This window comes from Artemia franciscana, chromosome 3 (assembly GCF_032884065.1).
Source record: "Artemia franciscana chromosome 3, ASM3288406v1, whole genome shotgun sequence".
Taxonomy (NCBI): domain Eukaryota; kingdom Metazoa; phylum Arthropoda; class Branchiopoda; order Anostraca; family Artemiidae; genus Artemia; species Artemia franciscana.
This window is the reverse complement of record NC_088865.1, coordinates 36,929,983-36,947,545: the sequence shown is the minus strand read 5'-3', so window position 1 is coordinate 36,947,545 and position 17,563 is coordinate 36,929,983. Positions and strand designations below refer to the sequence as shown.

The 17,563-nt window shown below is 34.9% G+C and overlaps 1 protein-coding gene across 1 annotated transcript in view; it reads left to right on the top strand.

The window, feature by feature from the left end:
* LOC136025244 (protein O-mannosyl-transferase TMTC2-like) overlaps positions 1-16,603 on the top strand; it is a 117,059-nt gene extending 100,456 nt beyond the window's left edge. Inside the window, exons 10-11 of the mRNA XM_065701077.1 lie at positions 11,474-11,652; positions 15,703-16,603. Of these exons, the coding sequence (XP_065557149.1) occupies positions 11,474-11,652; positions 15,703-15,876 (353 nt within the window). The 3' untranslated portion in view covers positions 15,877-16,603. The remainder of the gene's footprint in view (positions 1-11,473; positions 11,653-15,702) is intronic.
* The last annotated feature ends 960 nt before the right edge of the window (positions 16,604-17,563 follow it).

Genomic DNA, 17,563 nt, shown 5'->3' with positions numbered 1-17,563 from the left:
AACACACATTTTTAGATATAAATTAGATATAAAAGGTTGTTCCCTATGTCTTTAAGCACATGTTTATGCTCCAAGTGACTCCACAGTCTATCATCACTATGGTGAGTAGCACATAACACACATTTTTAGATATAAATTAGATATAAAAGGTTGTTCCCTATGTCTTTAAACACATGTTTATGCTCCAAGTGACTCCACAGTCTATCATCACTATGGTGAGTAACACATAACACGTATTTTGTAAATATAAATTAGATATAAGGTTTGTTTCCTATGTCTTTGAGCACGTTATCTTCCAAGCGACTCCACAATCTTATCACTACTATGGTGAGTAACACATAACACATATTTTGTAGATATAAATTAGATATAAAAGTTGTTTCTTATGTCTTTGATCACACCTTTTTGTTCGAAGCGACTCCGCAATCTGTCACCACTATGGTGAGTAACATGTAACACACATTTATAGATATAAATTATATATAAGGTTGTTCCCTATGTCTTTGAGCACTTATTTATGCATGAACAGGCACAGCAATTTCTATTAAGCCGAAGCAATTTCTATTTACGATTAATTGTGGAATGGGGCGAATTTACCTCACAAAACAATGTAATCTTACACTTCGCATGTTCATGATTTGGGTGTTAATTTTAATATTTTCCTTAATGGAGTACAAATAAACATTCAAACGGGGTAAGTCCATTTATTAGATAGTAAAAAATAGATACAAAAGTCTAAATATTTGTGGTCGGCATATCTAGACTTTTGTATCTGTTTTTGCTGTCTTATAAACGGACTTATCTCCATTTGAATGTTTATTTATTCGTCATAGAAAGGCAGTGTGGTTTTGGAAAAAACAATACCTAATTGATTGTATTACGTTGAAAATTAAAGGAGTATAAATGTACTCCATGCAACAATAAAAATTAAATCGAACAGAAATTATTGCGCATATGGGGGGGATTGACCCCTCCTCAATTCGCTCTTCACGCTAAAATTTTTCGGCATTTAAAAAAAAAGTTACATATTGTTCTAATTGAACGACCCTTGTGTTTCAAGAGTCGTTTTCAGAGAATTGGGACAAAATTTACACTTTAGCGTAAAGAGCGAGGTGCTGGGGGCAATCCTCCTCATATACGGAATAATTTTTGTTCATTTTAAGTTTGTATGTTGCTCCTCACGTTTAGTTGAAAAAACTAGTTTTTTTAATTTAATTTCTGATCTTTTTTTAAAATAAAGTCAGGATATATTGCTCCACCTCCACGAAAAAATTCCCCTCTCCACGGAAATATTCTAAGGACAATTCAATCCTGGCAAACATTTACCCCGGACATTAACATCTCCACGCGTAAAATTGAATCGGAAAGAGAAAGCAAAGCATTACAGAAATTTCGTATAGAAAATCGGGAAAATTCTCCCAGTTTAAAATTTTCCCTGAAAAATTTCACCCCCTGGAAGCTTCCCTCTATGGAAAATTTTCCTCGTACCAAATTGCCCCAACAGAAAATTCGTCCTTTCCTCCCCACCCGAGAAATGTATGCATACTTCCCAATAACAAATACTATACGGAAATAAAGGGCAAATTTTATAACTTAAAGATCTTTCCCCAGGGGCTGTGGGGGATCATGCTATCTTCAAAGACTCAGTTATTGGGCATTTCAACTATGCTGAACAAAATAAAAATCTCAAAATTTTGATCCGAGGATTTTGGGAAAAAGTGGCGTGGGAAAAGGGGCCTAGTTGCCTTCCAGTTTTTTTTTTGGTCACTTGAAAAGGACGTTAGAACTTTTAATATCCGTTAGAATGAGCCCTCTCTCGACCTTTTAGGCCCTCTGGGTCGATAAGATCACCCCTGGAAAAAGCAAAACAACAAAAAACAAATAAACACGCATCGGTGATCTTTCTTCTGGCAAAAATTACGGAATTCCACATTTTTGCAGATAGGAGCTTGAAACCACTATAGTAGGGTTCTTTGATAAGCTGAATCTGATGGTGTGATTTTCATTAAAATTATATGACTTCTTGGTGGTCTTTCCCCCTTTTTTCGGAAATCAGACAAATTTTCTCAGGCTCGTAGCTTTTGATGAGTATGACTAAACTTAATGAAACTTATATATTTGGAATCAGCATAATAATGAAATTTTTTTATGTATAAATTGGTATCAAAATTCCGTCTTTTAGAGTTTCGTTTACTATTGAGCCGGATCTCTCCTTACTTACAGTTTTTTACCACGAACTGTTTGACAAAATTAATAGCCATTCCTGGGCTTTGAAACTCAAAAAGGGAAAACAATAGTGAGGCTAATGATTTTAGTTTCTGTAAGGATAACTATGACCTTTGATCGTGACGGTTATAACGTTTATTATAAAGCTACGGTATTTCGGAAGTCTTTCTAATAAGTCCTAAATACACACATCTGGCCAAATTCTCGGGTTTTCGCACATGGCTGCTAATACTCTTACCCATGTCCCTTTCCTGTTTTCGGAAGAATCTTAATAGCCAGGTGAAGCTTTGGTTTTAAATTTTCACCTTAGAGCAAATTGCTTGTTGTCGTGATCTTGTTTAGTTTCTGTTTTTGACGAATTTCACTTAGATAATATGTGCTAATATTTCAGCAAAACACGAGAATCTTGAATAAACGGTTTCTCAAGACACTCAGGCACGCTAGGCTGTATCCAGGGGTCTAGGGGTTTGACCCCCCCCCCCTCCCCCGAAATGGTTGTCCAGCTCGTAAAAATGTGACAAAAATGCATATAACCAAATTTTGATGCGTTTTTTAAGTCTTATTTTGTAAATCCCCAAACAAAAATACTTTTATGCCCCCCCCAAAAAAACCCAGAATATGACCCTGCAGGCACATATTAAGGGATGGGGTTCTGTAGTTGCAGCCCCTGGAAAGTTTCATTATTGTTACAATGTCTCTGTAATTTATAAAGTTTTTGTCGTTTTGACAACTTTAGCTCCACGCTTTAATCAATTACATCACCAGCCAGCCATGACTAGATTCACACTTAAGACGAAGGATATATGGACTGTAGGAGCCTCCCCCCCCAAGCTCTTGCGTTCAAATCTCAGTCCCTTATTAAAACAGATAGTTGACGTTTTAGAGTATTCTTCAAATGGCCGTAACTTTAACTGTCAAACCTAACACACGCACGAGTTTTCAAGCGGAATTGAAGATTTTTGTGGGGGGTCACATAAACTTATCTGGGAAATCAGCACTTTTTGGTACAACTGATGAAGCTAAACTATTCAAGTTGGCTCAAAAACTCGATTTTATTATTACTATTATTATTATTATTTATCGGCTGAACAGACCTAATTTGGATTAAAAAAGAAGGAAAAAGGTAATTAATGCAAAACTGAAATAGTTATCTGTATGATGCTACTTTGAAAAGTCAATGTCAAGACCTGCTTTAGTTACTTATAACTGACCAAGGTTGTCAATCCAGCGTAAACTTAGATTTTTGTCGATTCTATCGTCTGTAATTTATCTGTTGATGAGAATGATTGTTCTTTTTTTATTAACAGAGTGTGCAACAAGTAAAAAAGGGCAAAGAATACGGTATTGGACTTTACAGTCCCTACCGGCGGTGCTGATCTTCGTTTCTTGGCCGTTCAGCCAGGAAGTGCTATGAGGGGCTGGGGGCCAACCATCCTGTGCTTTGGCACACCTTTCCTATTTACCTTCCATAGGTTTCTCCAGGTGCCCATTTAGAGCTGGGTCGACACTGGCTGAGCTTAGAGAGTCACGCCACTGACCTCCGTCCCAAACCAAATAATTGGGTGCACTAGGATTCGAACCCTCGCCCTCTCGGACAAAGGATCCTGGATCCAGTGCACCAATCCTCTCAGCTAGGATGGTCTAAGGTGCAACAAGTAGTGTGCGGTAACCCTTGACTCCCTTCTAGAAATACAGTAGTGTCAACTTGGGCAAGTCAAGAGAGAGTGTGCCCCCCCCTAAGTTTTGAAAAATACCCTTTTCGAGGTGTTTTTCATCGAAAAATCCCATATTCGGTATTTTCACTGGAAAGATAAAAAAAGTGAGAAAATTTGTCCTCCCCATAGATTTTGAACCCCCCACCTAATCTTCTTCAATTGACGCCACTGTGTATATCAGGAGTAAAGGACATAGTTGATAATTCCCTCTCCGTCTAAGATCTATTATTAGATCTTACTTATTTACCTTTAAAGGGATCAAAATGAAATGATAAGGATAAGCGATAGATCGGCCATGGTAACCAACAATCTTCTAAATTAAAAAATATGAATTCTAAAAGGATATATTTACAACTAGTTGAGTATTTATTCGAAACAATTAACGGATTGATTTTAAAAAAGCCATCATATGGAGCAACTCAACAGGATCACAGGATCCTTCTTTACTGCTAGTGCCTTCAATTACAAAAATTAAGGAGGGGTAAATTTATGTTTCAATGTATAGGGAGAGGGCTAATTCGTTTTTAATTAATATTCCAATGTATGCCAAAAAAGGCATTTTTAAATGAAGTACCCCAAAAAAGGTATTTTTCAAAATCTAGGGGGACGAAAAATCTAGGAGGTAGAGCACCTCCCTCCAGTTGACGCTACTGTTTACTCCGAGGCGTATTTAGGGTAACAAGCTCTAGGTTGGCGTTGCAGAGCATAACAACTAGAGAACATAATAACAGAACATGAGAAGAGCAAAGAAGAACAGCTAGTGCACAAGTCAAGCATACTCTTCTGGGCTGTAGAATTCTATACTTTTGACCATGAAACGGCGAGCCTTGAATTCAGGTTTGAAAGCTTCGGTGCAGCCTAAGATCAAGAGTTACCGACTTCCAAAAATCCCATGTGCAGGCGTACCAAGTGTCGCAGGGACTGTGCCATGCCTGGTGGAACTCTGCGGCACTCAGAAATGTACGTCACATGGGGGTGACCCTTTGGATAAGGTAGGGGAATACAGTGCAAACTAATCGAAAAAATTGCTCAGTCCAGAGAGTGCGATATATTCGAAGGCAGTTTTAGGGGGACAGAGCACTTTCCCAGGGCGCAGAAATTTTAGGGGTATAAAGTTTAGCGATGGCAGTATTGGTAGCCAGTACTAATTGTTCGTTCAGTAAACTTAAACTAATATTAACGTACCTCAGATTGACTATGAACTAAAAAAGACTAAATGATTGAGCGTTAATAAACATAAAACGCGAAGAATTAGAAGCAATTAATTGAGACGAGATAATTTGTCATTTTGCAGGGGCTAAAGTACGAAAATTCCGATTTAAATAAATATAAAATTTTATTATAAATGAAATTTTTGTTAAAATATGGTCTGAAAACTTTTGGGAGACAGGGGGGGGGGGCTAATCTAGATTTTGCCCCAGGCGCAAAAGAGTCCAGAGCCGCCACTGGATATATTTTAATTTACAAAATGTCTTTTGAATTACTGCAGCCGAAATTGCTTCACCAACATAATCTTTATCAAACTAGATATTTCAGAGAAGTGTCTATTTGGCTCTGTACCGCAGTATGAAAATAATATGTGAAATCTTCATGTAAATAACATCGTAAATGTCACTTAACCCATGAACAGGATTTCTTTCCCGCTGAGAGTTGGTTTAGTCCATTGAGCACTACTGGCTATTTCAGACAAATGAATAGTAGGATCTCTCGCTGTGACAAGAAGTTGCCAACATGCAATTTTCTATTTGACATTTGGCTACTCAAGTAATTTGGCTACCAAAAGTGACATGTTGATGAATACAGAAATGAAAAAATCACGAATACGCAATGATAGCCATATTGAACTGAAATTCACTGTTTGAATTCATGATGTGAGTGTGAGAGCTTAAGTTTGCATGAGAGGGGGATTATTTTTGATGGGAAGTCTTAGAAATTTGGAAATATCTTGCGAGGGAATTCTCAAGTGCCTGGGGGGATTACTAATTGATAAGATTTGCAAAAGGAGGTATATACGACAAACTGTGGATGTAGGCAAGATTTTTTTTTATGGGTTTAATAGTTTGTACTTTTCCTGGGGGTGTAACCAACGCTTAAAAAAATTGAAATTTTGCGTAGAGATATAAAGCTTGAAAGGAAAAATTCTGTCCCGTGATTTTGATTCTTCAGTAGGATGGCTGAAATGTTTCTGAAATTTCATTGTATGTAATTATTTTTAACCCTACGATATAATTATTTTTGAAGTTTTTAATAGGGAAAAAGTTAAATCTGGCTGAACTTAAAATTATAGAATAACTACAAAACTATGCTTAATATAGCCCAAGGGGCATTAGGCACTGAAGAAAACCGAACAAAGGGATCAGAGACGTGTGCAATAATTTTTAAGGGGATAATAAAAAAAATTCAGGGAAGGGGAGATAATAAAACGATAAATTTTATCTGATAATTTGAATAAGAAATACACAGAAAGTAAAGAAAATTTTGGATTTGGGAAGGCCCAAGAAATGCCCTCCTGCATATGTCCTTGACAAGGATACATAGACAAAAAAAGAAGCAGGAAAAAAGTGCTAAAGACACAAAGAAGGCCTACTGAACACCCATCAATAGTTTCTTATCATCTGTTGCTTTTGGTCTTAACTCCGTACACATGCCCAGCCTCCTGCACCTCCGACCTTGCCTTCTTCACTCTGTTTCAGATATTAGGCCCATCACTGGCCTTCCATCCAAACCTGTGATATAGGAAACAACTTCGTACATAACTCCATGGGTTTACACAACACCTATGAAGGACACCCCGTAACCTTTGCTACAACTTTGATTTGCCAACAAAAAAAAAAAAAGCAAAGATATCCAACAAATAAAATTATACTAAATGTGTTCTACCTTAAATTTAATCAGGAGGAATATTATCTTGTCATAGGAATTTTTTTTCCAAACTCGGTAATTATTCCGTGTCGTTAATTGGCAAAATTGAGGAGGGGGAACAATGTATTTTTTAAATCTAAAATAGGTAATTTTTTGCTCTTTGAATTTTTCAATAAAAATACCAAAGCATGCATTTTTCAGTGGAAATATCCCCAAAAGACGTGTTTTTCAAAATACTTATTATAGGGAGGAGGGTAAAAAATCTAAGAGAAAATAGTTTACATGATAACGCCACTGATTATTGTCCAGTGATTATAAAAACAGACAGACCAAAACAATTCAATTATTCTTTAGTAACTCGGCTGTGATAATTAAAAGGATGACATAAGCCTTTTTGGCCGAAAATGAGTTATATATGTGTCGTGGGTAAACTCAGTACCAGCAATCGAATGGTAAAATCAGAATTATCCTATCTCGTACTTTTATAAAGATAAAAAAGAGATATAAGCCTCTAAATAGTGTTGGCTATGTCTCTTTTTTTTTATCAGCTCTTGTTGCAATTTAGAATGACAGAAGAAGATTATCTTATGGAGCTATAACATGGGTACCTGTCACTTGTCTCCTTTTTTGTCAAGGAAAAAGATGCATGTGCCATAAAATGGAATAATTTTTAATTCTCTGGGAATACTTGAATTTAATTTATACCGCTGAAAAGAGCTTAGAAATTTGGTTTAGAACACGTTCCCTTGATCTCCATTACCCTCATCCTTCAGAGCAACCACAGCCGACAAACTTTTTGCGTTTTTTTTTTGTTCTCCTGAAAAGTTGCAAAAATGGCATATGTCGCCCTAAAATCACTGCCGAACTTGTCTGGGTATTTTTTGTCAACAACAACCACAGAAGACGAACGTGATTATTTAATTCAAAATCTAATGGCTGCAAAATTGGACAACAAAAATCTTGAATAAACATAACGGCAACACATATTATTTATTGAAGCAATTGAGAATAATGCTAATTGCAGCAATTTGTTTTCGGCGATGACCTGGGGTTGCAGTAAGTTTTCTAGTCTACTTTAAATGTTCACTGCCCATAAAACCTTTTATTTTCTCTTAGTAATTATAATTCCTAAAAAGTGATCAAAAACTATTTATTGAGTCAAGTCACGAAATATAATAGTTTTTAACAATTCTCCTGATACTAACCGCATCTCAGACATAGTCAGCTTGCAACATTGTCTATTCACACCATTTTACCCATCATTATTACCTCTTTGAAATCACTTCTTGCGTTGTTTTATTGCTTCAAAACATACATCTTTAAACTGGAAATCGAATGACACTACTTGTAAATTGTTTACCACCTCGATAATGCTGCAATTCAGTTTGCTGATCAAATTTCGTTTATCCGGAGGCAGAAACCGCGGAATATCGTGCACAAATGCTCACACGCTAAAATCGCATACAGACATCCAAATTGAGGATATTTTCTCAATTAGCGGTGCAAGTCGCGCCTATGCGACCGATTTCATGGCGCCGAGTGGAGCATTTACATCCAGGCTCTGAGAGTTGTCCTAACGTTGTCATTAACAGTAATAACACCAACTGAGAAACTAGCTGTGTAGTTTTGAAATAACGCCTTTGGTATTTCCTTAAATAGAACGTCACAGAGCTAAGATCTTAGAGAATTTTAAACAATTTTTTCGGCACATGTTCAGTGCTGTTTTAAAAGAATTAAGGGGAAAATGTTAAATGCAATGGACGTTTCTACTAAGCCGCCTTAGGAATTTAAGTATGTATTTTCTGTTTTTGTGTCAGAATCACGGCTGTAAACCAGCATTGCCAATGCTCTGAAATGAAATGTATCAGTTTTCAGACCAAAACTATACCACAACAGAATAATTTATATGATTTGAACAGCAGGTTAAAAAAATGCAGTAACAAGAAGAAAATTTTCTATAAACTTGAGCAGATGTCCGAGTCAGCAATAAGCAAGTAAAACCAAATTTTACGAAAAGTTTCTATTGCACCAAAAATCTCAAAATGTACCGAATTATACCAGACCCTCTAAATAGCACCAAAAACGGTAGGATTGTACCACGTTGGCAACAATGCTCTTAACTTGTGGCGGATTAACAGTCGAGCTGAACATACATTACTACCGGATGTAAATTTATTTGATAAACGAAAGGTGGGTGCTTAATTTAACTGGAGCTTTCTAATTTAGTAGGTATGTTCTTTAAGGGTATGGTATTTTTCACTATCTCAGTTTGTTACCTTGTTTAATAAGTACGTATTAATACAGATTTTGAGCATTGAAAATGCAGTTTTCCTTAATTTTAGTAAAAAAATTTCTCCTGTAGCAAAATATTATTTTTGCTTGAGCTTTGATTTTTTGAAAAACGCTTTAAACATTAAAATGCCAAAAATGGCTTTAAATGGATGCTGAATATAAAAGTTGAAGCTGGTTTTGAACTCTTTTGATTTTTGACAGCTTAAAAGGAAGGGAATTCAAGATAAACAAGTGTATGTTGACTTTTTTTAATTGGACATTGGGGTTTTAGCTGAAGAAAAAAAAAATAACATTTCAACTACCCCTACGTATGTTTCGTATCTTATGGGCCACTCGGGCTTAGCGCGCAGGGAAGGGTGTATCCCCTTAAGAAAATTTGCTGTTCTTAAAAGGCTGGTGTAAATTAAACTTAAAAAACAGAAAGTCTACCCCCATCTGGGTGCTAAATCACCCCTTAGGAAAAACAGCTACCTATGCCCGTCAGTTATGGCTATTATTTTTGAATGTCAAGTTGAGCGTTTTTTTTGGTTAATGACGTTACCCATTTTTTTTTGCTTTTTAGGCACATTAGCATTTACAAAAATACATGTTATTCTTGACGACATTTTAAAAAAATCGTGTAAGTAAACCTTAAAAAAGTCAACATTAGGCCATCTGTGATTTTCTTTTCCTGAGTAAAAATTATAACACGCACAAAGTGTTTTACAATTCGGTACGAGTAGTGGCCATTCCGGTTTGTCAAGAATTTATTTCACATCAGACTATTATTTTATTAAAATCCTTTTTTTAATTTGACTACCTTTCCACCTGCTTATTAAACTACTTTTTTCCAGTTGCAATAGAGCTGTTCCAAAACTTTTCACGTCGCAATAGTATCTGTCAGGCTGTACAATAGGTGGTCTGTCTGTATGGGTTCTGATCATATAGGTTCGGGAGATCTCGGCTTGAAATGGCACCCAACCTGTCAAAACCCGGGGTATTCTTAGTCGGACGTTATTTATTGCCGTAGCGGGATGTGGCCCGTCTAATTATTATTATTGAACGAAGAAAAATTCAATGAAAATTTCAGGTTTCCGCGACAGATCCAAGTTCTTTTTACATGAAAGCTATCGAAGTAGGATGTTACGTACGTAGGGGGTTCGTAGCTTTTGCAACTGGTATACATTAGATAGCTGTCCAAAACCGCACACAGATTAGTTAATTTTTGCACCGAAGGAATAATAATAATAACAATAAAAAAAGAAAACACTATTTCAGGAAAGCTAGGGGGAAGCAAGGGGCACTCTTATCCCCGAGCAAAGCATCTGTCAAAACCCCATTTAGAATTAAATAAATACTTTAAAATAAATTTCGGAGATTTGACATATAACATATATTTCATGAAAGATAGGTCAACTTGTTTTGTTAAGAGGGGGGGGGGTGAAGAAATTAAAATCGCCCCAGGCGCCGATAACCGTCCCATACCTCTGTTAAATACGTGTGTAGCGACATTAAAATGCAATTGACAAATTTCGTGTTATTTAATTTTAATTTGCATTGATATTTTCACTTCTTACCAAAAAGTTGCCATACTTGCTAATGAAAATTAGCTATGTGATTATTTACTAGTTGTACAATATTGTTGCTAAAAGATCCTTTTAATCTTAGTTGACTTTAGGAACTTCAAATTTTCTGGCCTGACTTCAGTTTGTTACTGAACGGTACTGTTTGCTCGAACGCGAGTCCGAAAAATGTCATCTGTAAGAAGATTGTCTGGGTTCCAAATCATGGTCGCATCGATAGCTACATTCTAGTAAAGAGCGAACCACGGCTCACAGTAGCCAAAATTAAAAAAATGCGTTTTGAAATAAAAACTGTCCATTGAGAAAACATTTCCATTTCTAGCTGGCTCAGTAATAGTAACTGTAATTCTGATTAATCTTAGTAGTAAGAAGTATTTTGAAAACGAACTTATGGAAATTTCGAAAAAGGGCCTGAAACCGCTTTAAAAAGAGCCTGAAAATTCCCAAAAATGGTGTCGGAAAGATGTAAAAGCTGCATCATTGGAATCTAACCTTGATATTTTTCCGTGTTTGTAGAATTCCTAAAACTATCGCTTTGCTGAAAACCTAACTTGCTTGAGTTTTGTAGAGTTAAAGTTGTATACTACGTTTATTAAGTGTGTGGCCGGCCAAAGTCTATCAAGAGCTTTGTAAATTAGTTTTTTATTTCATCCAGACAACTTAAATATTTTTCTGCTCCTGGTCCTGTTTACGTCGGATTTGTGTTTTCTGTAAAGTGCTGGTTTTTCTAATAACTACAGACCCAGAGAACTTCGTCTTTTCAGAATTCTTTTCAAAAAAGAAACGATTATAACCAATGACTTCCAATTTTTTCAGGTCAGTTCCTAAGCGAAACAGATAGACATCCAGAAGCTGCTGAACTCTACATAATAGCAGCTCAATTAGCCCCATCTGAATATGAAACAGTATTTAACGCTGCAAATACGCTTCGACAGGCTGGTAGAAACAAAGAGGCTGAGCATTTCTATCGACAAGCCGTTCAACTGAGACCTAATGTAAGTTTCCCCATTTTTGTGTATCAGGATAGTGGGGTAGAATTTCCCCCTTAGGTATTATAGAAATCGTCTAGAAAAATTTGGAAAGAAAAATATTTGGACTAAAACGCAAAAGATCTTCTAGATCTGTGCCTAATATTACTCCTCAGGTTTGTCTGACTCTGCCCCCTTGTGAAGGTTTTTGGACCCCTACGTTCATGTCTAGAGTACCCATAGCCTATCTATTTGACTTGGTTTCTTAAAAAATGTTCTACGATTTATTATCTAGGTACTAATTTAGAACCAGACAAGCTGATAAACACGGCCGAACTTTTTTTTCGAGCCTCGTGGGTTGACTTCGATAGTTGGAGATATAGTTTAGAAAAGAAATTTTTTACCAGCAATAGCAAACAAGAGTTAGTATTTACAACGTGGGGGGGGGGGGAGTAAACGATAGATCAATTACCATTTATGTTATCGAGACTAAAAAATCAAAACAATCTAGAAACATTTTCACATACCGTTCCAAATAAGTTGCAAACAGAAATCCCTTTAAAATTTATTCATGTTGTCATAGGTGCACAAAAGATAAATGAATCCTGAAGACCCTCGAAGTATCCTGCCTCAGAAAAGTAACGTGAAAAAAAGTGCTATTTTCTGGATGTTTTGTTCTAATAACATGCATTTTTTGAAGAAATGCCATCCACTTCTTACAAAATTCCACTCTTGCCCCTTGAATATTGGATCTGTTTGAAAATGTGTACAATTGCTCTTAATTTAAGAAATTTAAACTGAGTATCTTCCTCAAATATAGTTCTGTTTTTGCTTCATTTACAAGCAAAAAGATGATCTAATTTAGCAAAAAACAAGAACTGGGGCTGCCCAATATCAATCTCCTAGTTTATGTCTCAGAGCGCCACATGTGCTGCCATGAATGGCAAACTTTTGCCACATCACAATATTTCTACACTCCTTATGGCACACTTCAAGTCGCATATGGCAGACTCCCGCCACCTATGGTATACGCAACCTCGCCTACGCTATTTTTAGAAGTGTGTAACTCCTCAATTAGTAGAAAGTTCTTTATTTTGTGACGAATATGATATTGACAGATGTTCCACAAAAAAAAACAGCAATAGTCTTGAACTTGCTCTCTTTTCCTGATTAAATAGAAAAAAAAACAAGTTTTTTTTAACCGAAATTAAAACTTAAAATGAACAGAAATTACTCCGTATATGGAAAGGGATTTTCCTCCTCAACGCACCGCTCTTTATGCGGTGCGTTTGCTCTAAAAAAAAAAAAAAAAAAAAAAAAAAAAAAAAAAAAAAAAAAAAAAAAAAAAAAAAAAAAAAAAAAAAAAAACACTCATCCTTTGATCTTTCTTCTGGCAAAAAATACAAATTCCACATTTTTGTAGATATGAGATTGGAACTTCTACATTAGGGTTCTCTGATATGCTGAATCTGGTGGCGTGATTTTCGTTAAGATTGTATTACTTTTAAGGGGTGTTTCCCCCTATTTTCTAAAATAAGGCAAACTTTCTCAGGCTCGTAACTTTTAATGGGTAAAACTAAACTTGATGAAACTTATACATTTAAAATCAGCATTATACATTTAACTATCCGTATCAAAATTCCGTTTTTTAGGGTTTCGGTTACTATTGAGCCCGATCGCTCCTTACTACAGTTCGTTACCACGCTTGACGACTGCTTGACGAGCATTGCATTGACGATTGCATTGGTGTTATATTTGCTCTATATTCTTGAAATAAGTAACTATAACTAAATAACAAAATGAGTTCAACTTGTTAGTAAAGCTACTTTTGCTGAAGCTACCCACCGGAAAATAAATGAAATAAAAATACAGCTGCTTTTTATATCTCATTAATTATTTATGTATTTGGAAAAAATCATTAAACGGTGACGTGTCCGTTTAAAATTAAAAAATTAAATTGAAAAAAAATATCTAAAAATAAAACTTCCCACGCGTTATATATATTTTCTTACTGATGAAAACTTAAATAAATTGCTTGAGAAAACCTTTGAGCAATTGGAAATCCTTTGTAAAATAATGTCGAAACTATTCCTGAGCGTAAAGTTCACTTAAACGATCTTTTTTTTGAAGCTTAAAATGGTCGGAGCTCTAGTTTGTTGGTGGTTTTCAGAACTATTTCGCCGAGTGCTTTCATATTTCGGTAATTGTAACTATTTCGCTATTAGAAATAAAACAAAAAGTTTCAAAATTTATATGCTGAATTTTATTAAAAACAAATTGAGCATGCCAAATCTGAATCTATTTCCTTGAAGGTGTATTTTCATTTGTGTTTGATCTTGCCCAAATCTTACACCCAGTTTTTGTGGCTGGTACCCCTCAACGTTGACAGCCTCAAAAAAACACCAGAAGTACGCCAAATGTATGAAAATATAGGATCAACTGTAGAACGTCGAATGGCTTCTTTTCAAGCCATTTCCTGAAAACTAGTAGGAACGAGATCTGTCTGTAAGAAATTATTTATCCGATGGTTTACCTTGTTTCCTAATTGGGACTATTGGGACCAGTTTCCATATCCATGGGTTCTACATAGTGCCTTATTTTATACATGTAGTAGAGTGTCACGGAGTCACATTTTGAAGATAAATAACCTCTAATCCAGACTAACCTCTAGTCCAAGAATTAACAACGTATCTTACGACGTATACTAAGGTAGTTAGCCCTGTGGAAGCTGGGATTAAACCTTGGGCCACGTATATCCAAGCAGAGGTCGATCGCGGTACCAGTTCTTGAAAATTTAGGAGGGACTATTTTTTTAATTTTTGGATTTATTAAAATAAAAATACCAAAAGTAATTTTTCAATGAAAATACCAAAAAAAAAATATTTTTCAAAACCTAGGGAGGTTAATCCATTGTGCCATTAGACGCATATGTTTTTAGCTCCATTTGAAGGTCCCATATTTAAGTTTTTCACCCAATTAATACAATCATTACCGTGTTTAACTAGTGGATTTTTTTGTTAGTTAATAATTCCGTTTCCGTGAACTAAAAAATAGGGACTACGGAAACAGGCTTAAAATTACGACATCTATTTAGTAACCAATCCTTATACAGGTGCTAGATAGTGCTTAGTTTTCAACAGAGTAACAATGTCTTACTAAAATAGAAAGAAGTAGAAATGAGAAGTCCCAAATCCTAAAGGCGTTTTCATACCAGGCTCTTAAAAAAGAAGTTCCTTTCATTTCGTTCACTTCTAGCTGCTTTAAGTCTCCTAAGTATTTGCTCTAATTTTTTTCATTAGATCTCTTAATTTTGTTTCCAATGCAGTGTTTCAGAAGCCTTCAACTGCTTTATTAATTTTAAAGTGTAGAGAAAAAATTCGGATTTCTTTGAAATTATTAAGGACTATTTGTTTTTACAGAGAATTTTATTTTAGGCAGACATGTTGTATCATAAATAATTTTTTATTTCAGAAGCTTGTATCTGAGTACTGATTATATCTGAGTACGAAAAGAGGATTTCTGAAAAGCAGATAACTTCTAAACATTCTAAGCAGTGGCTTCAATATGAGCGAGGAGTGAGGGGGAGGGGCAGTGGAAATGTGCCTTCCTAGATCCCTCTCCTAAGATTTGATTAAATACCTTTTTTGGGTATTTTTGTTGAAAAATGCCCCTTTGTGATGTGTTCATTGGAAATTTTAAAAAAATGAAAAATTTGCCCTTCCCTAAATTAAAATAAGATTTGTAGCTCCCATGTTCTGAATTTTCGAGAATTTTTGCCACTGATCCTGAAAACCAAATAAGATAAGAGAACTCAGACTGAATTGATCAATAAAACCTGAACTTGCTATGCTACATGGTTAGATTCATATTGTATTTTCGTTAAGTTTTTGTATATGGCTGAATGAACTTCGATAAAATTATCATAATAGTGACAATATGCTCAGCCTAATCCGAGTTCAATTTTAAGGTTTAATTATTTTAATTATTTTGGTGTTTTAACAAGTTAGACTTCTCTTTAGCCCCACTCCCAAATAAATATATATATCACTTCCTGTGTTTTATACTTTTTTTTTGCAGGAGGCTACCAGTCATATGAATCTTGGAGCCATGCTACACGTAAATGGGCAATTAACTGAAGCTGAGAAAAGCTATTTAGAAGCTCTGCGCTTGAAACCAGATGACCAAATAACTAGGACTAATCTTCAAAAATTACGCCACCTTTTGGCTAGGAAAGGAATCTCAAAAAGGTGACGAAAATCACTCCGTCTCTGAATATTTATCTCTCTTATAGTTCCTGGTGAGTGAAAGGTAAACTAAGGCTAGCTGTTACCAGCATTTTTGGATTTATCGTAGTGCTATGATGGAGTTTGAAATCTTGCGAACTGTTAAATTTTTGTTGAAGAAAGTGTTGAACGAAGTGTATAATATTTGGAAATTTCGAAGTTTTTGATGGAAGATTGTTAATTTCTATTGCTATTTAATGTGTCAAACACAGCATTGTATTTTTGTTTAATTGATACGCTTTATTCTTCGGAGTAATTTATTATTATTTTATATTATTATTTATTTTAGTCTAAAGTTTGTGGGGAGATTTAGATCGGCAATTGTTGTTGTTTTTTTCTCAGATGAAATGCGGCAACATTGTTGTTTGTGTTATATGATGTTCACTGCGAAAAAACCCGAAGGCTTGTGGTAAAAAAAAAGTAACAAACATTAGCAAATGAAGTTGAAGAATTCATAGGAATCTTAAGAAATATAAGTGAAATTAAAAAAGAAATAGTTATAATAATATTTTTTTTATTTAGACAATGTATAAATAAAAAATTATAATTATTTTATCTTATAATTTCTAATAGCATTTTTACACAAAAACTAAGTTAAATGGGTAGGAATAGTCAGAAGCAGGGACGTCAATTGGGGGAGGGGTAATCTCTCCAATTTTTAGCTTTTGATTATTTTATGTTTAAAGAAACAATAGTAGAGAAAGAAGAATTTTAGAAATATTTTTGTATTCAGGGCTGTTTATATGTATTGTATATGTTTTTTTTTTTCATTGTTATGTAATTGTATATGGTTGAATGACTTTCAAAAACAATTATAATTGTAATGATCCAAATTGCTACTATTGCAAAATAAACCTAAAGCTGAAAGTTCCAATGACAATGAAAATTAAATCTGATTGTTTGAATTGGTAGAGTTGAAACTTACAAAATTCTATATTTTTTTAAAAGTTATGTAAATTTGGGATAAAATATGATACTAGTAGCAGGCACCAAATTTAAAAAGGAAGAACATATGAGAAAATCAGCAAAAAATGTGTTAACAACATATTGTACCAAATAGCTTAAAATTTCACAATTTTTAGACAATTTAAAAAAAAAATCGCGGCTTTGAATAGAATTAATATGGATTCAAAAAGAAACTTTTGTTTTTATTTTGATCTCCTTAGTAATTTAAACGGAAGAAGATGAAATTTCTGTTTAAATCTTAGGAAAAATTTCAATAAAAAACTGTTTGTTCTTAACATGTAGAAGGTGGTCCTAAGCATTTGTAATTTGGCTCATTTTTAACAGCTGTAGATTGAGGGCCGTATCCAGGGTTTTTTATTTATATTTTGAAAAAAAAAACGTGTAAAAACATGTTTATATGTATTTTTGTTACGTTTTACGAGTCTAACAAAAATTTCGGGGGGGGGGGGATTGACCATGGATACAGCCTTGAGTGAACTAGTGGCCTTCGGAACTTTCAAAATGTATCAAGTCATACGAAAGCTGCATTAGAATGATTCCGAAGAAACCGCTCTTTTGAATAGGTCGGTCAAAAGCCTATACCAGAACACAAACAAAACGGGGAACTGATAAGACAAGAAACTAGGCCTTTGACATGATTTTAATCGGATTTAAAAGCCAACAATGTCTCTGACATTGCAGCGTTGCAC